The sequence below is a fragment of the Helicoverpa zea genome, chromosome 20 (assembly GCF_022581195.2).
Source record: "Helicoverpa zea isolate HzStark_Cry1AcR chromosome 20, ilHelZeax1.1, whole genome shotgun sequence".
NCBI lineage: Eukaryota > Metazoa > Arthropoda > Insecta > Lepidoptera > Noctuidae > Helicoverpa > Helicoverpa zea.
This window is the reverse complement of record NC_061471.1, coordinates 5,815,438-5,829,343: the sequence shown is the minus strand read 5'-3', so window position 1 is coordinate 5,829,343 and position 13,906 is coordinate 5,815,438. Positions and strand designations below refer to the sequence as shown.

Below are 13,906 nucleotides of genomic sequence, written 5' to 3'. Positions count from 1 at the left end.
AACTTGACAATTAAGTTTTGACAAATAGTTACATAATTATATTTTTTTAAATAAATGAGAACCATAATAGGTTTGAATCTTTTTTTAGTTGTTCTTTTGAAAATTAAATCTAATCTGCTCACCGTTAATGATTTCGGTTTTTAAAATAATGACGCATTTGTCGAGTAATTGGATTTTTCTGCATATTCCCTGCCTCTTTCGTAATGATCCTTGATTTTTGGATCAACGATTGTTAGAAGAAGCGCATTGTAGATCAATTAATGTTTTAAAGACCTACTTTTATTAAACTGATCTTTATCGGAACATAAATACTTATATAACATGTTATAAGAACGTTGCATGTTCTCCAAAGAACGCTAAAAACATAGGTACGTAAAATAAAATGCATTCTGATTTTGCATAATTTATTAATTTATCAATGTCTAATAAATATCTACATACATACTTAACTACATTTTCTACAGTTTCTTAATATCTAGTAATTTTGAAAATACAATAAGCATAAATTACAATACTAAGTGCAAATTACATCTAATATAAGGTACGAGAGTGCAATCTTCCTACTTCTACGTATAGTTTTTAAGTACATATAACCACAGGATAATAAATGCTGATGATATCCCAACGTGTTTATTACGTAAAGACTAATAATTATAACTGATAGTAATATTTGATTTGAAGTAGGTACATGTTTTAAGATTTTAAACTGTAAGAACCGTGTGAGTAGTGCCTACTGTACTGTGTGTACTGTTTTACAAAGAAAATTAGAGTTAAAAAGAAATTAGTGACTAATTCAACAAAGCACGTTGCGAGCGATTCTTCGTAGTATAATTTAAATTATTTGAAAGTAGGTAAATAACTAATTATCTGTTAACGATATTTATGTGAACTATATTTTCAAATAGTCGACCAATCTATATCTGTGCTCGCATTAAGTGTCACTGAAATGGTTCAGAATTAATATTACCTTTTTTTGTATCTAGGATAATTCCATGTTGACATGAATCTTTACTTATTTTTGCTAGATCTAACAGGAAGTAAAAACAAGTATCTGATAGTTGCCTGCTGTGGAAATACCTCACCTACCTAACTCGAATGTATCAGATATGTGGCACAAGTTTTTACAATGCGAGCAATTGTTTAAAGTATGTAAGGTAAAATATTATCTATTTAGGTTATCTACGACATTACTTAAATTAAAATAATAAGATATCGAAAATTATAAAGTACAAAATTAACTAAAAAATATTTAATTATTTTCTAAAAATAAAAATCAAACACACAAATGAATGCTAACCCTAAAAAATAATGATTTCGACTGTATAATTCAAATAAGTTATAATATAATTTAAATAATAGGTGCACCTATTAAATACTTCTCTAATAAATAAAATATATTATTCAAATCTTATAATATAAATAGCGTTTTTCTTAATATTTACATCTTTGGAACGCGTTTCATAGACACACTGACTAGACTTTACTCGTTGAGATAAAAATCTTTCTCTATTCGATAAATAATATCTATGCTATTCTTAAATTAAGTAAATATATTATTAGTAATTTTCTTATCATTTGTTATAAAATTCCATTTTATGAAACAATAACAAATAATAATGTGAATATGTATTATATTAATTTATAATTTTAATATTAATAATTCGTGTAGATAACAGAATTTTCTTCTAAGATACGGTTAGTTTGAAGTCTTTCGACCGGGAATGAATATTTGAACAGTATTTAGTATATTTTACCTATGTATAAAGGGTCACCGTCTCGTCGTCGCATGTTTTTGAATGTGATTCCTAAATCGTTCTTTGGTTTCCTAACATCTTGACTAGAGGTACATTTTAAAACTAGAAATGTGACTAGGGAAATAACGAGATCGTACAATGTCTTTATGTATGCCTGCTTACGGCACTGACTAGATATTTAGATATATTTTATGTTGACTTGTGACTAGATAAATGCGTTTTCTTTGGTTTGTTGACTAAAATATAAATGACTAGATGACATTAAAACTAAAAAATAAAAAGCTAAAGATTTGGTTCTTGACTAGAAACCATAGTGACTAGGTAGATTAATTTTGAATACTATGATGGTTTACAATTTGTAAAGATTTAATAAAAATCTGTTGATGATATATTTTTTTAAATGACTAGTAATAACTGACTAGAAAATAATAGAGATCTGAAAATAATATTTAATAAGACTAGAAAATAAGGTTCTTGACTAGACAAGATTACTAAATTAAATCTTAAATAAATAATCGACTAGATGTGTTTTCAAAGACTAGATTGAAAACTAAATTATTATTCTTTAATTTTGATCTAATTATTATTTGCTTTTAATCTAAAATAAAAAGTGACTAGATGATTATGTAGAAAGACTAGATAGGTAAAAACTAAATTATTATTTTTGTTGTAAATAATATTTTCGTATACTCTTGAGATCAATACTAAAACTAAAATAAAGATGATTAGATTTCTTTTTCTATATTTTTCATTGAACTGAAAATAATTTCCTCAACTATCAACTGTGTAAAATCTGATTCACATGATGTAACATGACAGTCCCCTGTCCCAGATACTCAATACTCAATTCCTATGAACCGCCTTCGTTGAAATAGTAATGAGCCGTAGTGGCGGCACTAGATGCCAACTGGCGATGCCGCGGTGTGCATCTAAAAATATGCACATGCTCCGATCGATGCCGGTGACCCTTCAAGCTTGCCGATCGAACTTAATGCCGATATTAACTTATTGTGTGCTTACTTGCTGGCAGTAAGTAAGTGATTTGGTTTGTAAGACTTTTTATTTTCGTGAGTTCAGAAATACTGTTTTAGTTTAGATGTATGGATAACTGGATTATAGGGCTATCAAGATTAAATTTCTATTTCCAATTAGTAGTAACTTAACCAGCAAACTAATTTCAATATTGCTACTTACTTAGTTAATAGTGGCTAGACTACATCTGCTTACTGTAATGATAATTTAATTTTAAAATACTTGATTAGAGACTTAAGTCGATAAAAAGTGAATTACACTATACAATCTATATCTATATGTACTTATCTCACGACAAATGTTTTACATTTGCATGAATCTAGAATTATAAATTTGGAATGTGCTGTAGGAGATCATATTCATGAATATTTACAGAAATTAATCAAATATAGAATTATTTACTAAACACACGTCAAGCTTATATTTACAAGCAATACTTATGCTCCTATATTTTCAAATTGATATGATGAACAACTACCTATAAAACTGTTATAATGTAAAGATGTCTATTAAGATAACGATTATTCGTAATTTGAAATAAGAAAAAGTGAAAGTATTAAATACTTCATGAGTTCAAACAGTGATGCCAACTTACATACAACCTCTTTGATGATTTCGAATTGTCACTGGCCAGTAACGATGGTATTTAAGAAAAATACATGTGTGCGTCATGCGCATAGGGCGCCGAGTACGGGTAGAGAGCAGTCGCGACGGGTGCATACGACGGGAGCCGCGGCACGGGTCGCAGTACCCTCCGTCACCCGTCCATCGCCCCTCCGCCCCCGCCCTCATCCTCTGAGCCCGTGACGTCCAAACTCCTCGAATCTTCCGAAGAACATGATGATCCACATCTGGGCCGCATGCCCTCCCAACTCAACTCCTGTTGAGGAGGAGGGATTTTGTTCCAGAAGGTACTGAACGTGTTCTCTCGGAGTGCATCCTGTTTTGAAAATTTGAAAACAATTGGTTAGCTATCTGCTATGCATTGAATGGAACTGCGAAAAGCTCTGCGAAGATCAGGTTTATTGGCTTTCAGTACTAATGAAAACTGAAGAAATTAATTTTGAACCTTGATGTCATTTTCGCTCCGATTTAAAATGTAACTTACCGGCTGATAAGCAGGATATTCAGCATGAACCTGCCGGAACGCGGACGGTTCCTTCTCAGGCTCATTCTCGGGCTGTTCATGGGCTAATATGTGCTTCCTGAGGTACGCCTGTCTCCGGAACATCTTCCCGCACCTGGTGCAGGGGAAGCGACCGGTGTCGGCAGCGGGGGGTTCCCGTCGCTTCACTGCACCAGCTACCCGAGGTTTGTGCCAGCGACGGTGGGAGGCTAAGTTCGCGGGGCAGTTGAATACCTAAACAAAATAAATAAAATTTAAATAATTTACAACATATCTTTTAAACATTATGACATAAAATAATTAAGTGTTATGCTCATAACAGTTTACAAATTGATGATGCCCATTTTGGAGCATCACGCAGATAGGTGCTAATATTATCTCGACACGCATCACCAAACGACTCAATTAGTGAACACCCTTGTACAAACATTTCATGTCACCACTTGTGGCGGCTTCCCATGGAAATGTGCCAAGTGTACGAACCACCCTCAATTTACGTTCCCACGCACAAAAAATATACAGAATTATGGACCACCTATCTAATAAGAGTGATAAACGCAATTTAATTGATGGATGACGAATGTATTGGGATGCCGTTAAATTAAACGGGTGTTTCGTAAATAAAAGTTCACGTGAGAAAATTTAACTGACCGATTGATATGGGAACTCATCATTAGCGATTAATCGGGGACAGATAGTTATGGATTATAAGATATAATTGATGTACCTTATCGCATTCGGGACATCGGTATTCGATGTGCACGATTCTAGAGCATCGATGCTGCGCTAGCGCAAACGCATCGCTGTAGAGTCGCCTACACAGCCTGCAGATGTACCGGCCCAGCCTGTTCTCTATCGCAGCTATCAACGCCTTCGCTTCATCCGTCACTTCCACCACGTTAAACGCCGGATCAATGTCTCCCTAGAAAAAGTACAATTATGAACATGCAAGCCAACATTCGCAACTAAAACGATTTCTTATCACACCAACAATTACGCCTATTAAGTAATTCTATATCATTAACATTTTTATTACGTCTAAATTGAACGTTACAGTTCAGTATCTCAATTCAAAGGAAATATACTGTGGTATTGAAATAGCGATTTATTCTGGATTTAATATCCCCGGACACACCCCCGCGGTAAGCGTTGCGGCTCGCCCTTAGACCTGTTATTAGCGCAAAACACAGCACAATACCCGATTTCGTACCTGTTTAATTGCTAAAGCGATAAGGAAAGTCGCCGTGCAGCGCTGTAATGGTATGGTAAGAACGTCTAATTAATAGTTCCTGTGCAACTTTGCCATTTATTTTAGATACTTATGAGTGATTAGACTTTGTTTGCAGTTTGTCGGTAACGTTTTTTATAAAATACATAAGTACGTGGTTTACGTGAAAGAATGTTATTGCTAGTTACCTTGCGTACGACTAGAGTTTCGTCCTCAGCTAGATCTCGTATGATGGTTCCGGAGACAGGAGATGTTTTATCTTCATCAAACATAAGCCTTCGGACAGCTTTGCTTTTCTTAGTTGGTTGTGTAAGTGGTTTTGGTGATTTTTTAGGTCGTTCCTCTAAATCTTTTATTTCAACAATATCAGGTGAACTCCTGCCACTTTTCGACGGCGTTGTCTCCTCTTCCTGCGGTAAGCAAGTTTTAAGCTCTTCGAAAAATTGTTTGGTAAACTTTAGTTTTTTAGCTTCGGGACTGTCGCTGTCGTTTGAGTTTTCATCGTCAAGTTTTCTTTTTTCTGTTTTGTCTTGAGATTCTTCTTTAGTATCATTATCTTCAAAATGTCGGAATATTTTCGGAGATTTGTCTGCTTTGCCATCGTCGCTTGCTTTTCTTTTTTGTGAGGGTGGCGGCGTGCATGGAGGGGTTATTGGAGTAGTGGACTTAAGGGAGAGGTCGAGGGGTACCAGAGGTTCGTTGTAATAAGCCAGATATTGCTGTAGGAGTGTGGGGTGCTGTTGCGGGATAAGGTCGTGGAGGTAGTTGCTGGATATGCGGACTGGTGGGGCCGCATATTGCTGGTAGAACCGTGATGACGTCAGACGGTGGAAATGCGGCAGAGCTGCCTCCATCTTCACTCGTTCAAAATATCGCAATCAATTATCCGTTCAGTGATTTTGATGATCATTTTGTCGATCATCTTTGTTTGAATCCAACATGTTCAGTTTATCTGTAAAGAGCAAAGATTGTTTATTTATTTGCTGATAAAATGAGCATTAATAAAGTAAAGTGCAGCTCGAAGATTGTTCAAGGGTCCGGCAAAAGGTACAAAAGGCAAGGCGTTGATTCAATTGTGGTCGAGTGGTCCAGTGATTGTACCGACGACGAGGAGAAAGGTCTTTTAGAAAATAGATGTTCACTTTCTTGATTGAACTCGAATTTATTTGGCTGTAGATTCAAAAAGGCTAGCGTAAAATCTTTGTATGGTTAACATCGCGTTCATAGGAAGAGTAATATAAAAAATATTAAAAAAATGTTAAGTTTTATTGCAGGCTATTATGTAGGAATGCAATGTGAAGTATTTGAATGTGACTTTGAGGTGCACATTGCAGTACAACATGTAAGTTCCGTCAGGTTTCACACGCAGCCCAGGAATGTTTTATTGGTTATAATGTTTACTACTCGCTTTCATGCAATTCTTCTAATAGAACGTGAAATTTTATTCAAAGGTCCAGTTTATTTAATTCGTATTGTTATAGCTTGATGAAACGCACTACATATATTCTTTCAATATTATATTAACACGCATATGTTATGTTAATTGAATATTATTCTAATAGGACTAGCAAAAATTACAACTACGAATCAAACTCTTTTAACTCAGTTGAAACTTTGACGCAAAATCTCACTATCTCCCTTACAACATAAACAAAATGTGACTTATTTACCGACAGAAGATTTGCACGAGATTACACGTAACAAGCCAAGTTACCCAGTAATCCGCATCTACTTTGCAATCAGGGGTCGCAAACCCACCGTTAACTAATTACTGTCAACGCGCTCCCACGCTACGCGGAGGGTGTTCTACCCCTGTGATACGTTTCATTGTTTGGTCGGACCAAATGTACTGAATATGTTGTGGTTAACGGATGTTTGTAGTTTAGTAGTTTGTTCTTTAATGGATGTGAAATTAGGGGGTTTAATTGTAGATTTAAATGTTGGCACGATTTTATAAGTTTCGTAACTAGAGCAAGGAGCAGTAGTTTTAAATCAGGTTGAAATACTTAATATGAAAATCAAATAGCGAGTATTTGGAAGTACCTATAAATCCTTATTTGAAAGCTTGAAGTTAAGAAATGTCTCGAACATAAACAATTCACAAATCAATCTAGTCCTCACACTAAAAATATCTGCCTCTATACAATGAATAACCAGTAGTTATCTACCATGAATCGATACGTTACCTATTTCCCGCGTAACGATAATTAAAACGTTAACAAAGAGAATATAGAATACATTAAAATGGTCGGCTGTAAAGTGAATATAATACGTACATTTGTGGTAAAGCTTCAGTAGCTTTGGGCGGTTTTAATAATTTGGAAGGGCGGCTGCGGAGGCGGGGCGCACCGTATATTTATCAGAGCCTATATAAAATGTATATAAGCCTATATACTGATATAATTTATATTCATCGATTGAATATGGTTTTCCGTTTGAAAAGGTTAGTGTGACGTTTTAGTAAAGGCAGTAATCTAGAAAGGAAATGATAAATTATATTGATAATTATGTACACGGAAATGTGGGTCCGATTAGATGGTTTGAGAACAGTAAGTATAAATAATAAGAATGATTTAAATGGGATACATAAGAATATTATGCTGCAAATTCTTGAGCATAACCTTTGTAATATTTATCACGGTTAGAACAAAAACAGTTCACTATTAAGAACAAATCTGGTAGAAAAATCTTTGAATGGAAAATCAATGTGGTAAGAAATACCTAATATAGTTTTTAAAAATATTTAAATGTTTTTGGAAAATCCATTAACAGAAATAAATATAAATTGTCATAACAATATCGAATTATTTGAGGCAGCGATAGCACAACAGATAAAAAGTCGGCCGTAGATCAAGTGGTCGCGTGTTCAATTCTAACCCCGTTAACTATCGAAGGGAACCCATTCGTGACATAAACATGATATGTTTATTTAAGGGGTTCAGTTTATCAATATACTATTTTAAACAATATATTATTTCAATAAAAATAGATAAGGATAAATGGTAAAAGATATGAAATAATCGCACATTGACATTGCCAAAAGTTGTTCGGCTGTGGTGAATTGGAATCTTATTAGGGACATTTATTTTTTTAATAAACTGCTGTAAATGAAAAAACCGGCCAAGTGCGAGTCGGACTCGTGCACGAAGGGTTCCGTAAATTACAGTTAAATCAACCTATCTCAAAAACTATAAGAGATACTTTGATCAAACCAAAAATCGTTGAAAGAGTTAATTAGCATGCATCACCTCTATTTTTTTTAGAATTTTATACCCCGTAGTTATAAAAATAGAGGGGGGGGGACATACTTTTTACGACTTTGAGAGCTGATATCTCAAAAACCGTTCACTTTAAGAAAAATGTTTTTTAGAAAACTTTATATCATTTTAAAAGACCTTTCCATTGATACCCCACACGGGTATGTACATCGAAAAAAAAAATTTCATCCCTCAGTTACATGTATGGGGGGCCCCACCCCCAATTCTTTTTTTTACTATTTAGTGTCATATTTTTGTAGCGGTTCATACAACACATATTCCCATCAAATTTCATCACTGTAGTACTTATAGTTTCCGAGTAAATCGGCTGTGACAGACGGACAGACGGACAGACGGACAGACGGACATGACGAAACTATAAGGGTTCCGTTTTTGCCATTTTGGCTACGGAACCCTAAAAAGAAGTCTCAACACGAGAACAAGTATGTTCCGACTTAAATCAAAAAGCTAATTACCTGGTTTGGAGTGCGGAGTCCTATTACGTGCCGCAGCAAAACCAATATGTTTGAGAACATCAAAATTTATCGTACCGAGCCAGAAGGTAGTATCGGTAGGTAGTAGTACTTTTTGTTATCAGTAGTCACTGGAATCCTTTACAATATTCCACTTATTACGACTGTAACTAACATAGCGCTTAGCCAGTAATAAGGATTGATACTTTTCTCCTCTATTTTAGGTTTCCGATTTCTGCCTACCCGTAACTACTGCCAAAGATAATCAGATGATAGCCGGGACCCACAAAAGCGTACCTAGATCGCCACCCACCCACAGACCAACCAAAGACAGACCAAAGTTCCCTCAATCTCGCAATAAATCGAACCGTGCAGCTCTGTTATTTAGCCACGAGCTCCTCCGCTTTTATAGTACATTCAACTACGAGTATTAATTGTCTCGTCACTATCGTTACTGAATACTTTACTCCCGGTCATCAATGCGTGGAAACAAACTATGTTGCCGTCTTCCAAACAATTCGGATGCAGGGGTACCAGTATTTTGTTTACGTAGAGCGATGCCTATGTGACCTCCTCACCCCAGTTACCCTTTGGTTATTAGGCTTATGATCTCTGACTACCCGTTATGATTGCCAAGGATGAACAAATGACTGCCGCGACCTGCGAATTAAACGTGCCTTCCGAAACACTTTGAAACTCGTAAAAAATAAGCTGGTCATCCATCCAAAGACAGTCCAAAGTTTCCTTAACCTTACAATTAATTGAAACGTGCAGCTGCTTTATAGTAAAATCAACTACGAAGTATTAATTGTCTCATCACTATAGTTACTGAATACTTTACCGCGTGTCGTCCTCCCAGTCATTAAGGCGTGGACACACCGCGCCGGTCACTCGAGGTGTAACACTAATTATACGTAATTAACACCTTATAGTAACACCCGTTTCGTTAACGTGAAAATTGTCGGTGTCTTTGATTTGTTTAATTATTCACGTTACTGTGAATTGGTGTGTTTTGGTATTATAAAGCATGAAACAATAAGTAGAGTTAAGTAATAAGCGTTGTATTAATTTATTGCTTTGTATTAATTCATTGCTTTGTATTAATTCATTGCTTTGTACATAATAATTTACTTCAAACGTATCAAAGAATACGTATCCTAATAATAATTCCTAAGTATTTGCAAATCTATAAAAAGGCAAAAAAAAAAGCTTCTCCTAAATTACTGCTATAATATATTCTGTTTACCTATTTAACCAGCACTACAAGTTTATTTATTGGAAGCCTCGTATCGATGTAATGTTTTGCGGATAATCCGATATCAGATAACAAACCAGAATTATTTCGGGGATGCATTTCCCCTCTTAGCTATTTCACCGAAAGGGATCCTTCAAGATATCAATGGTTATATAATCATCGTATTCAAAATTTTTTCTTTTTTCAATAATGAAGCCCTTTCAAACCTATTGAACTATATAGTCAACAATAATGACAGCAACTATAATGCAAGTTTCGAAAACTGTTCTCTCAAAACTCTATACTATCTCTACATCTATTCGTAATATCTTCCAAAATATCGTATTAAATAACACTAGAACCGATTTCAAAATTATTTATACATATTTTAAATAACATGAATACTTAGTATGAAGTTAGTGCCGGCTACGCTATCTCGTAGCAGGCGTAGCAGCTAATCACGGCTAGCGTATAACATGATATGCTAAAACACGAGGGAGGCTGTGTCCGGCTTCTACTAACTTTAGCTTGGTCTACATGTAGGCTTCTGTTATAAGAAACGCTACGAAGTTTATCTACTAACTTTTTAAATTGCTACGTAAAATATTTCTTACGTAATGTCGAATATAGTCATATACATTGAAAATCACGCAACACAACTTCTCAACAATAACATATTTACTTTTGAACATATTGTAAGATATGTACATATAAGCATTAATAATAATAGTATTTATTTATTTGTCACAATAATGTTACAAAAGATCTTACATTTATTACATGTCCTAATTATTCTACCGTTTTCGGTGTACAAATACTAAATTAGAACCACACCGTCTTAGTAAAATTAATGAGATGTTGAGATACAAAATATTTAAGTACAAGCCAATATATTAAAGGATAACGCTTAAGTTAAAGTGCTTTATAAATTAACAAAATTATTTGTTTTAAATCTCACTCGACGTTTTGTTGACCCCAAAACAACAATTAAATCAAAACAAGACGCCAATCACGGACGTACGTAACGAAACGCAGGTGCGTGCGGAGGGCGTTACTATGGCGAAAACTAATGCAAGTGACTCATACCTTAGCCTGGTCCTCTTCTGAATCACCCAGCGACACCCCTGCACACGAAAACTTCGAAGAAAGAAAAAACTTTTGAAAACCGAATTGAATCTACTGACAGATTTGAAAGATGTCAAAATTTTAAACTTTTGAATTCGGAACTATTTTTTTTCTAATTGGAATTTATTAAGGAGTTCGTAGGTAAAGTTTGTATATGCCGGTGGTGTATTTAGGGGTGCGCGGCAGTCCGCTCGGCGGGGCGGTCGGGACTGGACTGGCTGGCTGCAGCAGGGTGCGCGCCCTGCCACGTGCGGCCGGAGCTACCCCCGTACAGGGTGCTGTATTGTACTCTACACTTATTTTTACTTTATACCTGATTCGAAATTGGAATAATAATAGTTTTTTGTTGCTGGTGGGAGTTGGGGTACCTTGCGAGCTAATAAAAGCGGGTTAATAAATGTTTACGTAATTAAAGTTTAAAAAAATACGCGATTTATATAAATCTTTTTATCATTGTTTAAAAAAAATATTTAAATGAAATAGTTATAAATACAAATTACTACTCACTGGTAAATTATGTAACACGGTATGTAAAACAACGGAATATCTAAAGCACCCGGAACCGTCTGTGCCCCCATGCACGCGCCACAAGTGTCTACTTGGGGTTTTTTAAACCTTCGCCTTGTAAGCGATTGGCGATAAGACCCCCATGTCGGAGGTACCTCGATACTTCTCACTTTGAAATCGAAACAATCATACTTGCAGATGGTTGAATAACATTTATGTAAAGGGTTAAAAGACAGTCGCTGCTTGAATGAAAATCTTCTGATGCTTGAAAACTAGAGGTAATTTTTACGTTATGTAGTTTTTAGATGATTTTAGGCTTAATCCTTAATTGCTTCAGTAGTTCTCAGTATGTATGTAGATGGATGGAGAGAAAAAGGAAGACCTAAGTAAAGATAGATAGATTGCCTGAAAGATGACATGAATAGGAAGGGAGTGAGTGTCAGCATGACGAGTGACAGGGGAAAATGGAAGAGGATGACGTATTGCAAAGACCACAAATAAAATTGGGAATAGGGCAGGAAGAAGAAGTAGTTCTCACTATATGTAATTAGGAGTAATAATTGCAAGCATGCGAATGCAGGATTAAAGATGGCATTTGAAAATAAAAGATAAATTTTATTGGGAATAGTTTTCGAGATTGTTTCAATAGTAGTCATTTTAATGTTGTCATGAACTTGACAAAATTCAAGGTTGTTTCTACATTTTATTACATAGGTAGTTAGATAATCAACCATTTGTCTTTTTAAAAAAATTACTTCAAATGTATAGAATGACGAGAACGATTTCTGCTAAATATAAAGTACTTTTGGATCATACTTTAAATTGTTAATAACCAAAACATAATTATTACTTAATATAGAATTAAATCGAACAAAAAGTAAATATGGTTTATCTCGTACTACTTAGCCAGCCTTTTTATCCCCTATTAGCAGTTATAATGAATTGCATAATGAACTCAATAATCGCATCCGAAAACAAAATTTCAGCTTTAAAAGGAGACACAGAGATGTGTTTTGTAGGGCGGTTCCACGCGCCGCCCGCCCAGACGCACCGCCCAATCCGCTGGGCGCCCCGCCCACCGCCGCCCAGGCTCAGAGAAAATAATTGAATGTAATTGAATCATGAGTCTTGAGAATTCAATTAACGTGGTACACTGGGTGTGTAATCAGTGCAATTGTTGAGAGCTGTGAATGCAGTCGCTAGTTTGGCAGGCTTTTGTTTTACAGTAGCCATGTTTATTTGATTCGGGGACCGTAGACTGGTATGGTGTTTGCTGTTACGTACATACTTGCATATGGGATGTTTGGCTGAGAGGAGAAATTGACTGGAGTATGTTAGTGCTAGGATCTAAGCTTGAAGAGATTTGAGCTTCCAGTTTTGAGGTTTGTTTTACTAAAGAATTCAAATGAGTACACTTGTAAGAGACAATATAAGAGACTATCTAAAAAAAGTAAAATATTACATAGTACTCTGTGCCACAGCAGACAATCTTAAAAAGTAAAGAGAGAGTTTTGCAAAATTCACATGTAGATAATATATGAAGTAAAAATATATGTTTCCGCTGTTGTTTACAATCACATTAGAATGGCCTATGTTATTGTATTTAATAGATAAATAAATAGGTATATCGTTCAAAACATTGTAATGTAAAAAATACGATAGCCAGAAGAAGATGTGCAATAAATTGAAAACAATTTAAGGTCCAGTTTGAAATGACCCATCGATGACTCATATTTAACGGAATTTCCTCCTTAATATTAATCTAAAGGTAACAAAACAAGTTTCCAGGATTCCCTATAAATTGCAATAAAGGAAATTATACAAAGCTACAACCACTAGACATGCCATTGTCCTCACACATGCCGTACTAGATAGTACTCAAATCCCCTTCAAGTGTCCGGCTTAGTCTGAGCAGCTTCGACCTAATTAAACTATTAACACCAACTTACAGAATGCACTTGTACACCACCCTCGTGCCTTGAACATATGGTCGAGTTTTGAGTAAGTTTGCTGTGACTATGTTAGTGGTATCAACGGAACCAACTTACAAAATACTCCTCTACACCACCTTCTGGTCTTGAAAATAAGGTTGGTTTTTGCGTGATTTGGTTGTGGCTGTGTTGGTGGTGACAGCGGAACTGTGAAGCCCTACTCACGCACGCGCCGGAAG

At 35.3% G+C, this 13,906-nt stretch overlaps 1 protein-coding gene across 1 annotated transcript; it reads right to left on the bottom strand.

The window, feature by feature from the left end:
- Positions 1-2,372: 2,372 nt before the first annotated feature.
- LOC124640472 (B-cell CLL/lymphoma 6 member B protein-like) lies at positions 2,373-11,429 on the bottom strand. The gene is made up of 5 exons (XM_047178255.1): positions 11,191-11,429; positions 5,329-6,092; positions 4,640-4,834; positions 3,895-4,146; positions 2,373-3,726 (listed from the first exon to the last, which is right to left on the bottom strand). The coding sequence occupies exons 2-5, from the start codon at positions 5,992-5,994 to the stop codon at positions 3,544-3,546; spliced, it is 1,296 nt and encodes a 431-aa protein (XP_047034211.1). The 5' UTR covers positions 5,995-6,092; positions 11,191-11,429; the 3' UTR covers positions 2,373-3,543.
- Positions 11,430-13,906: the final 2,477 nt, after the last annotated feature.

Coding starts and splice junctions, on each gene's coding strand:
- LOC124640472 (XM_047178255.1), bottom strand. CDS start 5,994: ATGGAGGCAGCTCTGCCGCATTTCCACCGTCTGACGTCATCACGGTTC. Junction 4,835..5,328: donor AAACTCTAGTCGTACGCAAG/GTAACTAGCAAT, acceptor TACTTTTTCTAG/GGAGACATTGATCCGGCGTT. Junction 3,727..3,894: donor AATATCCTGCTTATCAGCCG/GTAAGTTACATT, acceptor TTTTCAAAACAG/GATGCACTCCGAGAGAACAC.